Below are 14,221 nucleotides of genomic sequence, written 5' to 3' on the forward strand. Positions count from 1 at the left end.
GGTGTGTTGGAGCAGGAAACCTCTAAAACATGCAGGGCAGTGGTCCCTGAGGACCAGGATTGAAAAACACTGTTCTATCGGGTTGAGGTCAGGACTTTGTGCAGGCCAGTCAGGTTCTTCCACACCAAACTGGCTCATCCAGGTCTTTATGGACCTTGCTTTGTGCACTGGTGCGCAGTCATGTTGGAACAGGAAGGGGACATCCCCAAACTGTTTCCACAAAGTTGGGAGCATGAAATGGTCCAAAATCTCTTGGTATGCTGAAGCATTCAGAGTTCCTTTCACTGGAACTAAGGGGCCAAGCCCAGCTCCTGAACAACAACCCCACACCATAATCCCCCCTCCACCAAACTTTACACTCGGCACAATGCAGTCAGACCAGTACCGTTCCCCTGGCAACCGCCAAACCCAGACTCGTCCATCAGATGGCAGATGGAGAAGCGTGATTGGTCCCTCCAGAGAAGGCGTCTCCACTGCTGTAGAGTCCAGTGGTGGCGTGCTTTACACCGCTGCATCCGACGCTTTGCGTTGCACTTGGTGATGTATGGCTTGGATGCAGTTACCATGGAAACCCATTCCATGAAGCTCTCTATGCACAGTTCTTGAGCTAATCTGAAGGCCACATGAAGGTTGGAGGTCTATAGCGACTGACTCTGCAGAAAGTTGGCGACCTTTGAGCACTATGAGCCTCAGCATCCGCTGACCCCGCTCTGTCATTTTACGTGGCCGACCACTTCCTGGCTGAGAAACTGTCCTTCCCAATCACTTCCACCCTGTTATAACACCACTGACAGCTGACTGTGGAATATTTAGCAGAGAGGAAGTTTCCCGACTGGACTTGTTGCACAGGTGGCATCCTATCATGGTACCATGCTGGAACTCACTGAGCTCCTGAGAGCGAAACATTCTTTCACAAATGTTTGTAGAAGCAGTCTGCATGCTGAGATGCTTGGATTTATACACCTGTGGCCATGGAAGTGATTGGAACACCTGAATTTATTTATTTGGATGGGTGAGTGAATACTTTTGGCAATATAGTGTATCTAGTGTAAAGGCCTGCCTCATGTATGAAAGGTACAAAGCAATATGTGACATGAACTCTCCTTGCTAAGACCTCTGTTACCACTACTGTCATACAGCTGCTGCTGAATCTAAAACTACCAGTAAAGGTAAAAATCTTGGCTAGGGATAACAATCTTTAACAAAACATTTTCATATACATTATGAACACTAATAAGCCGTTAAGATTTAAAAATAGAACCAGCTTCCCACAGGCACACAGCATGACAGAATTTCAAAAGTTTTGTAATTTCATATTAACATCTTGTCTAAAACAACATATAGAAATTAAGGTCATCTTCCAATTTCATGCAGGTTGGCCAGCTGATCACTGAAGCAGCGGCCAAAAGTAATCTTAAGAGAGTGACTTTGGAGTTGGGAGGCAAGAACCCATGCATTGTGTTTGCTGACTGTGACTGTAAGTAAAATTAAATGAAAATAAATGTTAAAAAAACACTTTATTTACCCAAAAGGGAAATTATATTGTTCCAGTAATTCCTCAATCACATCAACCTCTTATCCTAGGAAGGAGACGGTCTTTGGCTTACTCCCGGTCCTCCTAAAATCCACAATCACATCTTTTGTTCTGTTTGTGTTCAAGATGAGGTGCCCCAAAGTGACTGACCTGTATTCAGCCTCTTGTCACCCAACAACTGCAGAGTCATCTGAGTATTTCTGGAGATGATAGGATTGTACTGACAGTCTGAGGTGTACAGAGTGAAGAGAAGCGATGAGAGTACAGTCCCCTGTGGTGCTCCTGGGGTGGACCTCCATCTCAGACACACAACCCCTCAGTCTCACAAACTGTGCTCTGTTTGTCAGGTTGTCAATAAACTAGGTGGTTGTGGGGATATCCACTTATATTTTCTGCAACTTCTTAGATATTGCAGGCTATGGTGCAAGCACTGAAGAAATGAAAAAACATGATCCTCCCAGCACTGCCTGCTTTGTCCAGATGAGAGTGGGGTCGCTCAAGCAGGGAGATGATGGCACCCTCAACACCAACCCTAGGACGATAGGCAAACTGTAGTGGGTCCTGAAAGGTGTTATTAAGGTGATGCAAAAAAAGTCTCTCCAGGACTTTCATGGTGTGGGATGTTAGGGCAAATGGTCTGTCGTCACTGAGGGTAGATGCACGAGACTTTTTAGGTACTGGAAATGGCAGGATGCCTTCCACAGCACTGGAACTTTCTCCTGACTTGGGCAAAGTTGAAGAGGTGCTTTCTTTTTTGTGTTCAGCAGCTTTTTCAGGTCACTGGAGATCCAGGGTTTGTTATTGGGAAAGCACGTGACTGTCCTTGTGGGAATGGTACTCTCCACACAGAAGTGGATGTAATCTCTCACACATTAATGGCATTGCTATCACCTCAATGTGGCTCACAGAGTGCACTGCTGTCTGTGGATTCAAAGCATCCCTGCAGTACATCTTCAGCCTCTTGAGAAAATTCTTTAAATGTTTGTATTGTGACAGGTTACTACTTAACAATAGGTGTATAGTTGGATGTGAGGCAAACCAGATTGTGGTCTGATTTTTTTAGTGGAGGCAGAGCAGAGGAGCTGTATCTATCTTCTAGCGTAGAATAATAAGCCCAGCTTTTTGCTTTCTCTGGTGGAGCAGTTGATAAACTGTTTAAAGGTTGGCTGTGTAGCTGAGAGGGGAGACTTGGTTGAAATCTCCAGAAATCATCATGAATGCATTGGGATGTTGTGTTTGTAGCCCGGCAATGACTGAGCTGATGCAGCGACTGCAGGTATTATATAAACCGCTACCAGAATAATTACTAGTGTACTCTCTTGTTAGATAACGTGAACTCACAGCCAGCAAATGTAAACTCACAGCTAGCAGTTCATTGTCCCATGTACACATCATCTCCTTCAAAGTGACATGTCCAGGATTACGCCACCTGTTGTTAACAACTACTGCGATACCTCCACCGTTCCGACTGCTCCTGATGTCTGTCGGCTCGTATAGCCTTAAAGCTGGCGAGAGATGGATTTGAGTCCAGAATATGCTCCCACAGGCATGTGTCAGTGAAACACATAATACTGCATTCTCAATACTCTGTTACTCTGTGTCTCTACAGTGCAGTTGGCTGTGGAGGAAATTCAGAAAGGAGCTTTTTATAACCAGGGTCAGTGCTGCACAGCTGCATCAAGAATCTTTGTGGAGGAAACTATTTATGAAGAGTTTGTATGTCGCAGCATTGAAAATGCCAAAAGGATCGTCATAGGAGACCCACTGGACCCCCAGACATCACATGGGCCACAGGTAAAAACAGTAAACAGTAAAGTTTGTAGATTTTATGTAATAGACTTATATGAAATATTACAAATTATTCAACTAAATTAAAAGAAGTTTTATGATAAGACTTCTTTTAGTTTTACTTGACCATCCATCCCTCCCTGCCTACCTCCAGTCAGAAGTTTGGACACACCTTTTCATTCACTCTGATTAAGTAGGCATGTCCAAACTTCCCTGGTACAGTGTATGTCTCAGTGAATCAGGGGTTACTCTCATACTATTAACACATTTCATTGGCTTGTCTATTTGTCTTCCTGAAACTTTCCCCAGATTGACCAACAGCAGTTTGACAAAATTATGGATCTGATCGGGAGTGGGAAAACAGAGGGAGCCAAGCTGGAATATGGAGGAGGAGCTGTGGGTGAAAAGACCCTCTTCATTCAACCCACCATCTTCTCGGGAGTCAAAGATCATATGCGGATTGCTAAGGAAGAGGTTTGTTTTAATATAGCAGGGCTCTAGAGTGTAGGGCTGCACAATTAATCGAATTTTAATCAAAATCGCGATTTTGGCCGCGACGAATTTGAAAAATGAAAATCGCGATTTAAAAAAAAATTTTTTTATTTATTTTTTATTTTTTAATATTTTCTTTTTTTACATATATTTTCTTAATGCGGGTTCAGTTGCATTATACTCTAGCATGCAAGCATTTAACCAGTAGTCCGCCAACAACCAGGGGGCGAACATGGACCTATTCGTTATGCCGCCTAACTGATCCACAAGTAAGTTAAGCGCGCAGCTCCTCACTAGTGCAGCCAGCAGTGGTGTCAAATTCAAGTGGTGAGAGCAGAGTAGTAGTGATATAAGGGAAGACAAAACTGGTGGTGAGGATGATATAAATGACCGAGAGCCAAGCTGAAGCTGCGGCAGAAGGTAAGCCCACAGCCGGTCTCTGGTGAGAAGGACGAGCTCGTCCCTCAAAGGGGCTCAATTTCAGCTGTGTGGAGCTACTTCGGATTCAGGGCTAGCGATGTCCTACAAAAGCAGGTGTTGTGCAAAGACTGTGCAATAATAATTGCATTTCAGTTTTATTTTGTTTATTCCTTACATAGTACATTCTTAGCTAGATTTCATTTCGTGATTTTAAATTACATTCTGCACTGAAAATGTTTTTTTTTTTGGAAAGAAGTGCAATAAAGTTCAGTTGTTTATCGTTGTTCCATAATCGTGATTAATAATCGTGATTTCAATTATGATCCAAATAATCGTGATTATGATTTTTTTTCATAATCGTGCAGCCCTACTAGAGTGTGACCAATTTGGTCGACCCAATTTCTCAACGGTGCGACTAAAAAGAATGCATTATAAACTCTTGACCTGGGAAGTAAATGCTTTTATCTTTTTATTTGTTTTAGGAATTTCTGCTGTCTCAAAGAAAGCATTTGCTGCTCTTGGTGACCAGTGTAGTAACTGGCTGGGGTCCTTAAAACACTTGCACTTTTAATTTAGATTTGTTTATTTAATTTTTCTTGAGATGTTTTAAGTTTAAATTTCAGCTCAGTGAAGTAAGCACCAACTCTGTTCAGTTAGTTACCCGTCTTGTGGAATTGTGCTTCAAATAAAGATCTGTATGTTGACCAGATTGTTAGTTTATCATTTACCGGTCAATATTGCCTAAAAAGACAGGCAGCTATTTTTTAAAAAAAAAGAGTGAACCTGTAAGAGGTAGACTGTCCAACAATTTCTGGTTAACTTTATTGTCCTCTGACAATAAAGATTGAAATGAAATGAAGTTGAAATTACTGTTCAACTACTATCTTGGGAACAGCTATTCAGAACCAAGACTCACTCAATCTGAAAATTTCTGAATATTTGCTAATATCCTTAAGCTACTTACTTTTATTTATTTATTAGTTTAATTGTGAGAGACAAAAATAAATGTACTCTTGTTAGAGTGGCGTCTTATGTACTGCATACATGTATAGCTGAATCAAATTTCCTGTCCCTAAATGAGCATCTTGTTCTTGTGTTCTGCATTTCTGCATATTCTCAGTTTGGTACATGCCTACTGAGCTCCTCCAAGGGATGGTCATGCAGTAATAACTCATGTGTAAACGTGTAAATGTCTGCTTTTCTGACAAAGAATCTATTTATTCAGAGGTTGGGACAAAGCAAGCACTATGATAGTTTTTTTTAGTTTTTAAGTTCAGAGACTGAGAGATTTTTTACAAACCTTTACATGTCTGATGTTTTAAAGAAGCCTCGGAAATTACATTGAGTAGTTATCCCCACAAAGATATTCCATCAATGAATAATAAATGATCTGTACAGCATCTCACATTCTTTGATAAACTGTTACTTTGATCAGTGTACAGTAAACGCCTTCACTGCAGGAGGTCTGATAAACAAGCTGACACCTGATATTAAAGGATAAGACCGTTTTTTTTGACATTGGGCCCTTGATTTCACATTATAACATGATGTTCTACTCACCCCTGCTTGTTGTTGGTAATTTGGAGCTGTTCCGAAGATATTCGAGAGGCGTCTGGCTGCTCTCTTGAGATATTCGGCCATGAAACGGTTTCCTATGGGCAACGTTATACAGGCACAAACTATGCTGTTTATAATTTATTAATTACTGTACACTAGCACTGATAACGTGGAGGTGCGTCGCTTACTTAAAAAAATCCGGGTTACTGTAATTTTGAATTTTTGTCGTAAAGTGGGTGTTACTGACGTCATCATCGTGCTACTACCACAGACAGACAGACAGCTGTCTGTGGTAGTAGCACGATGATGACGTCAGTAACACCCACTTTACGACAAAAATTCAAAATTACAGCAGTGGCGATTCTAGAGATTTATACATGGGGTGGTAGAGGGGTGGCAGGCATATATTGTAGGGTGGCAATTTTTTTAGGAAGCCCATCTTACTTTGTACTTTATATGAGCCCATAAACAACATTTTTTTCAACACCCAAGTGTGATAAATTCAATATTTGGTCTACATACATGAGCATTCCACTTTTTAGTACATTAAAACAGTGTTTCCCTTGGGATTATTGCAGCAGCAGAAATGTTTTCCCCCCATTAACAATAACAAAACATGTATATCAACTGATTGCTATACAGTATCAAATTTACAGAAGCTGTATGCGACGATTGCTGTGCTGTGCAGCAAATCTCTTAACAAACTCATCCAAATCTAAATGTTTTGCACGTTTAGACTCAATCTCGATCTCAAACTGAGAATTGCTAAACCTGTGAGTCTGTTCTCTGACGTAGTTGAACGCAGGTGATTTTTGATGAGTTTAAGAGCTGAAAAACTCCTCTGTATGGTTCCAAAAAACACAGAAATTCTCCTAGCCTTAGCCACCACTAGCATACTAGCCAACGCCAAATAGCAGACTTTTTAAGAACGGTTCATAGAACAACAATGATATGAAATGCCACAACTTCAATTGGTTTCAGTTCAATATGTCAAAGGCTAGCCAGTAGCTAGCTAGTTATCAACGTTTTTCAGTTAGGTAGCACCAGCTATCTAGTTACCGAACTGGCTTGAAAAGCTATCTTGTGGCTAACCGTGACATGAGGTAAAACGTAGCTAGTGGTTATCTGGAGATTTTTTTGTGCAAATCCGTTTCATGAATGAGACCCGAACTGGCTTGAAAATAATAATAATAATACTGTAGTGACTTCACGGAGGCTCTGAGACCGGCGGTTGCCGAACTGCTCTTTATTAAGTTTTACACTAGCAGTACAATCAAAGAACACGGGTGACTCTCAGTCCTGCTCCGCAACCAGCCCCAGGAGAGCACCAAACCTGCACACAGACTGGCCCACGCCCACCCCTCTCCCCCAATCACCAGCCCACACCTGAGTGACATGACCTGCGGTCCAGTGATTGACAGGGAGAGGAGGAAACAAGCCAGTCCGTGTGCTTTTACCTTAATTCTGGGTCGTTACAATACTTTTATTTTGTACAGCGCCTTCCTTCTATGAGGAATTATAAACGTTTCGAAACCATATTACACTTTGATGCATGTATCATGATTTTGTGTGAATGACAATTTATTTTCGCTGCGTTTGAACAACAGGATTACGATATATTGATACATTTGTGGTCAAATATAGCATGTTTAGCTATGGGTGGGTGAAGTCACACTCTGAAGTAGACCTGCGCTGTGGGTTACAGGGGGCTGGTGACCGTGATCTGGACTTCACTTCAATGAATCACTCCAACTTTACTTAAACTATAGTTGTTAATTCTTCAAATGGGTTGAAGACACGGACAAGAGGCTCCTCACTGTCAAAGTCACCACAACTTCAGAGTCCGGCTTACTTCAAACGTTGACTTCATGTGCTAGGTTTTGACATACAGCAGGATAAATTAGCTGCTAGCCTACTGCTGTCTGTATCCTACTCATGAAAGTACCTAACTTTCGAGAAACGTATGTTGCTCCTGTCCTGAACGGTTTCATATTCAATTTATCCTGTTAGCAACAACAAAAAAGAAACTGACTAACTGGTTTGCAGGCTGCGGTTTTAGCTAAAACGTGTGCCCTCCTCTCGTCTTTTAGCTGTTCCTCTTACATAAAGTTTGTTGAATAAAGTTCCCCTACACACTCAGAGCAAATTACGACATAAATCATTATATTACCATACCTTATTGTATGAATCTGATAAATCCAGTTAATGGATGCGGTCTCTCTGATCCTGTTTCGCGGGAGCTGCAGGTGACAGGCAGTGTTCATCTTGCGTTGGCTCTACTGAGCAGGGTTGCCAGATGTTGAACAATAAAATAAGCCATAGCCGCCCAGACCTGCATGGTCACTCGAAAAACTGATCAGAAATCAGCTCTCTGCAGCATCAGTCCGACCATTATTGTGTTAGTTCAAAATGTAAAAATGACCCTAGATCCGTCAGCCAGCCATCACCATTGACTGATAGCGTTTCTCTTGTTTGTTGTGTTGACGAACTTGATCATTTACCAGGGTGGCCATCAGGGTGACCAATGACATTTCAGTGGTGGCCCTGGCCACCCTTGGCCACCACCTAAAATCGCCATTGAATTACAGTAACCCGGATTTTTTTAAGTAAGCGACGCACCTCCACGTTATCAGTGCTAGTGTACAGTAATTAATAAATTATAAACAGCATAGTTTGTGCCTGTATAAACTTGCCCATAGGAAACCGTTTCATGGCCGAATATCTCAAGAGAGCAGCCAGACGCCTCTCGAATATCTTCGGAACAGCTCCAAATTACCAACAACAAGCAGGGGTGAGTAGAACGTCATGTTATACTGTGAAATCAAGGGCCCAATGTCAAAAAAACGGTCTTGTCCTTTAACATGCTGGGATGTAATGAGAGCTTTAAATCAATGCAGACTGCAGAGGGACTGAATGATTTAAATCTTACAGGCAGTTATCCATTTGAAAAACCCCAAAGTGTGACTCTTCCTGTTCAGTACAATTTTTTGTCATTTCATTTTGCATCACTTCTCTCTATATGGTTGTCACTGATGTCTTTCCTCTTGCAGATCTTTGGCCCAGTGCAGTGTATATTCAGCTTCAAGAGCCAACAGGAGGCTGTAGAGAGGGCAAACAACTCTCAGTATGGCCTGGTTTCAGCAGTCTTCACAAAAAGTACGGACCGAGCTCTGTCTGTGTCTGCAGCCATGGAAACTGGAACTGTCTGGTGAGTCCCTGTTCGCAGTGCTGACGGCACAACCAACCATTTGGGCAAGCAGGGCATTCCTTGAGTTATGATAGAAAATAAAAAGTAGTTGTGGACAAAATGCTGTCTAATGCACAGTTACACGACTGATCTCAAAAGATTTTTTTCTTTTATGTTCGTGCAGTAAAATGAGTCATTCTTTTACAGATGTTTCAGTCAGCCTTTATTTTTAAAAAACTGAATTCTACTGAAATAATTCAAAGGGCCTTTAAAAATGTGTTTTCTTAGTTAATGAAAAAACTGACGACAGATTTAAAAAAAGCAACAACTGAGCCCTCATTGTCTCACTCTGTCTGTTAAGGATAAACTGCTACAACGCCCTTCATGTCCAGGCTCCCTTCGGAGGATATAAGATGTCAGGCAATGGACGAGAGCTGTAAGCGCCATCGGTGTTTCTTCACGTTCCATCACCTTTCCAGTATACTTGTTGAACACGTTTTCTCTATACATCTGTGCAGTTAATACACCACTCTTACCAGAGGCAATGTCTTCTTCTCTCTCACAATTAAACAAATAAATGAACATGTTTTCTCTACCTCTCCTTCTGTCTCTGCCCCCTCAGTGGAGAGTACGCACTGGCTGAGTACTCCGAAGTGAAAACTGTGACCTTCAAGCTGACTGAAACTACATGAGAAGAACAATTGTCTACAACCAACACAATCTCATTGATGTCTTCAGTCATGCTCACTATATCAATAGCAGGGTTATGCCAATGTACAGTATAGTAAATCACTACAGCTGTCATCGTTGGTTCACCTTTCATGGGATAGATCGCTCATATGCATAAAAGTTTACTCAACAGCCTCACTCATGTCAATACTTTTCCCTCAAAAAGTCTTTAGCCATTAGGACACTTCACTTGTTTCATTTACATAAAACCTGGAATTCATTCAACTGAAACTTTTTGGCAACAATTACGGATCAATGTCTCTGAGTTGGCACTTTTAGCCACTGGGATTTAGACTGCCTGAGCTCTGCTGGTGTTCAGCAGTGTTCAAGTTGTGCCACAGATTCTCAGTCAGATGGAGGTCTGGGCTTTAATTACACCATCCCATGACTTTTTTACCTTCAAACCACTCAAGTGGTGCTGCAGCATTCTGCTTAGGGTCATTGGCATTTTGAACAATGAACCTCATTCCCAGTCTGCCCAATTTGCCAGGCCCAGCCAATGAAAAACATTCCAATCATACGATACTGCCACCACCATGCATCAGTGTGAGGACGGTGTTCTGGAGGTGAAGAGAGGTGTTGGGTTTGTACCACACCCAGTTTGGTTTTCTTTGGACTTTTTCCCTTTTTTAAAAAATATTTTTTTTATTTTGGGGCTTGGCAAGGCACAACTGCTTGAGCTGGTGCCCCACGTACACATTTTGTAAGACCTCATGGCAGTTGGGCCAGGTTTAAGTCCGGGGCTCTTTGCTGGATGTCACCCCTCCTCACTTTGCCTTATTTCCTGTCCTTACTGTCAGTAGGCTAGAACCCATAAAACCTTTGAAGAAACATTTTCATTTTTACAGTTTTGACTATTTGCTTTAGGTCCATTACATAAAAATCAGTTACATATCCATTAAGTTTTTTCCAAATTCTTTTGAAGTATCTTTTAATACTTTTATGAAAATATGAGTAAATTTTCAGTTTGTGGAGTACAGAAGCTCAGCTGAACTTACAGAAATGTGAGATTCTTGTAATTAATCAAAAATCAAGGAATTTGTACTTTGGTTTCAATTTAAGACAGTTTCATTGAAAGTCTTATTTCACCAATCACAAGTAAGAAATTACAGAATCACTTTTTTGAGAACACACCATCTAAAGGTCTTCACCAGAGGATGAAGTTTCCCTACTTGCCATTAAGGTGGTTCCTGTACCCGGGTCGTTGATAGTGACCCCCACTCAGACTTCTTCACTGATCTTTCTCTGGCAGTCAGCTGGCTGCTGGGTGATGAAGTTTAGCCTGTTGCAGTCAGTGCTCCATGGGTTAGGGCTGATGTTTCCTAAAGCTCAGGTTCTGTTTTACTGCTGTTCATCCAGGTTATTGATCAGGGTTTCTTCTCCGTTCTCGTGCGCTGCTCCCACAGACAGCCTCCAGATCTGCTGCATCTCTCTTTTGCTGCTTACTTTTATATATTTCCAGTGAAGCATTTTCCTGACTGCATTAGAACTTACATCTTTGGTAATTATCTTCATTGAGCCATATTATTCAATTATTATATTTCTCTGCAAGATTTTGAGTTAATGAGTTGCGTTTTCTCTTTTTAACTCATTGGCTGCCAGACATTTTCAGTTCAGAGAGACCCATACTGCCAAGTGTTTTACAGTATTTTGACTGATTTTCCAAGACCCACAGAGAAGTGTGTCTTATGACTATGTACACACCGAAATTACCAAAAGAAAGAGTTCACTCTCTTCTTTGATCAGGAAAAAAAAGTTTGTTTCTACCATTTTCAGTCCTTTAGTAATAGACAGTAGAACATAGGTTGGTTTCACCAAAAACAGCTGTTTGACCAAAAGAATGGAGAAAACGAGCTTTTTTTTTTGTGCAAAGTGGCACTGCTGCCACCTTGCGGGTAATTTTGCCAGTACATTCTCTGTTTAGTGTTTACAAGCCCAAGATTTAGTGACAAACTCCGCTAGATTGTCCCCCAGCCCGCTCCGTTAAAAAACGCAATTGGCGTCTATAGACGTCTTTGGCAGTGAACGTTTTTTTTTAAATTGACGTCTATAGACGTCAATGGCACCGAAAGAATTAAGCAAAGTGCTCTTTACAAAGAAAAAGCTAATAAATTTGAATCTGCCGTTACAGAGTAAATGATACATGCAGATACTCTACTGTACCTGCTGTGATTTAGTATGAACTGACTAAACATGATGAAGAAAATCTTTCTTCACTTTCACATGACAGAAGGAACTTCCTCCTCAGGTAGTTGACTTTTTAGTGACATTTTTGTCCTTTCGTGGATATTTATGGCCACTTTAGTGTTGCTTTTTGTTATTTTTCAACCATCATATTTGTTTTTTATGTGGAACTCGTCTGCACATTTAATGTATGGGATACACACACACACACACACACACACACACACACACACACACACACACAGGATAGCATGTTAGGGTGGGTGTGTGACCCCATCAGAACCTTTTCTGGTATAATTCTGCTTTTCAAACTAATCCCAGTCCTAATGAGGCATGTAGAATCCACACAGTAGAAATAATTGCTATTCCTTCAGCAGAAAGTAGTTCCATTGCAACTGTACACGTTGTGTTTAGTAGACGTGGATTATTGATTGTAACAATGATCTGTTTTCTGCTTGTTTCTACAGATGTTATTGTTATTTGCATTAGATTCAGGAAACTGAAAGTCAGTCAAACATGAAACAGACACATGTATGCAACTTCAACATTACAGTAACATATGCTCTGTATAATAAACGCTTTTCATTAATAAGCCTACGTCATGGTGCATTACATTGGGAGTATTAACATAATGACAGAGATGCAGGCAGGCAACATGCAGGCGGCTGTAGCCAGGACAAAGAGCACTTGTCCCACATTGAAAGGTCTGGTTTGGCTGCTGCTTGCCCGGACCGGTGTCCTTGGACAAGACACTGGAACCCCCCCTTTGCCTCCGATGTGTCCATCTGTGTGCGTGAAAGTGTTTGATACAGCACGGTGCAGCCTGTAACATTCTATAGACAAAGTTGTGCGAATGGGACGTGTAGTGTAAAAGCGCTTTGAGTGGTCAACTAGATTAGAAGAGCGCTACATATTTACAGTCCACTTACTGCTTTATAAGTACCAGGAGCAGACGGGAACACAAACAAAGAGTAAAGTGCTCTCTGGGAGGAGCTGAACAAGCAAATAAATGTCACTTTCAGAGGAAATCCCCATGCTCCATCCACACAAACACAAATCACCACAATGAACATCCTCTCTGGTTCCCATTTGTTACCCACACTTTGGATAAGGATTCAGTCAGCTGCTGTTATGAGTCATAACATTCTTGCAGTCTAATAGAAATAGTTTTGCTCTCCTTGCCAGCTGCTGCAGATGGTTGTGTCTCAGGTTAGTTGCCTCTGGTTATCTAAAGGTTCAGTTGAGAGAGAGAAAGACTCTGCACAGTAATCTGCATCCCTGTTTGGCTCCAGCTGGGAGTTCATTCATCCTGTTGGCCTTTACATCCAGTGCTAACCAGTAGTGAAACCTGCACAAAGTAGAAATATAGTGGTAAAAGAACACAGTGTACAGTCTGTAGGCCCAGCTGACCCCAGCTTTTCTGTGTGTTGCCCAGTTGCAAAACGTTGCAAAGGGAGCAGCATTGGCAGCGCATGCTTCCTGAATGTTCCCTGACTGTGGGAGCAAAAATCTGTTTTATTTATGGTGTCACCATCAGAGAACCCTGTCAAGAGGTTAGACATGTATTCACACACCCTGGACCTGCTATTATTTGTATATTGGATAAGAAAAACCCAGCTGCAAACATCTGCCTCCTCTGGTGCAGTTTTGCTGTTCCCCAGAAGCACAATGCTTTGTGTTTTCATGTCATTTTAAGTCCTGCAGGGATGCAGTCACTGAGCAGAAGGGACAGGGACAGCTGTTCCAGTACCACGTGGAACATTTCAAACTTTAATTTATACAATGCCAACACCCCCGGGACACAGCAGTCCCTAACAGCAGAACAGGGCACCTCTGCAGCTGATCCACTTCACTGCAGTTCAAAATAGATTGGTCTTATTAATGCTTCACTAGGAGGAAAACGTAGTCATATTCAAATGGTCTATAAGACCTATTACCACTATATCAACCTTAATATTTCCTCTTAGATGAATTTTTTTATTATTCAAGTTAAATAATACTTTAAAATACTCCCATTAAATTTATAGACCACCGAACGGCTTTGTACTTAGTGTAGTAAAGATTTATCATTCATTATATCAACCGTTCTGTTATTAGCTATATTTTTAAATGCCTCCTCTTAGAGGAAAGTTTATCCATGTTTGTTAGTTTTTGTTAGTTTACTCATCGGGCGGCGATGAGACTGCCTACAGGAGGGAGGTGGACCGGCTGGTGACCTGGTGCAGCAGCAACAACCTGGAGCTCAACGCCCAGAAGAAAGTGGAGATTGTCGTAGACTTCAGGAAATCCACAGCCCCCCTGCCCCCCCTCGCCCTCACTGACACCCCCAT

The 14,221-nt window shown here is 41.6% G+C and overlaps 1 protein-coding gene across 2 annotated transcripts in view; it reads left to right on the top strand.

Annotated features, from left to right (window-relative positions):
* aldh1a3 (aldehyde dehydrogenase 1 family, member A3) overlaps positions 1–12,483 on the top strand; it is a 37,360-nt gene extending 24,877 nt beyond the window's left edge. The window contains exons 8-13 of one of the 2 annotated variants that reach the window (XM_075460650.1): positions 1,375–1,477; positions 3,144–3,328; positions 3,632–3,796; positions 8,842–8,999; positions 9,340–9,414; positions 9,601–12,483. In XM_075460650.1, coding sequence (XP_075316765.1) covers positions 1,375–1,477; positions 3,144–3,328; positions 3,632–3,796; positions 8,842–8,999; positions 9,340–9,414; positions 9,601–9,670 — 756 coding nt within the window. In that variant the 3' untranslated portion in view covers positions 9,671–12,483. Of the gene's footprint in view, positions 1–1,374; positions 1,478–3,143; positions 3,329–3,631; positions 3,797–4,716; positions 4,851–8,841; positions 9,000–9,339; positions 9,415–9,600 lie in introns of those variants that run through there. The other variant, XM_075460705.1, reaches the window with a different exon arrangement.
* Positions 12,484–14,221: the final 1,738 nt, after the last annotated feature.

Source organism: Odontesthes bonariensis, chromosome 1, assembly GCF_027942865.1.
Source record: "Odontesthes bonariensis isolate fOdoBon6 chromosome 1, fOdoBon6.hap1, whole genome shotgun sequence".
NCBI lineage: Eukaryota > Metazoa > Chordata > Actinopteri > Atheriniformes > Atherinopsidae > Odontesthes > Odontesthes bonariensis.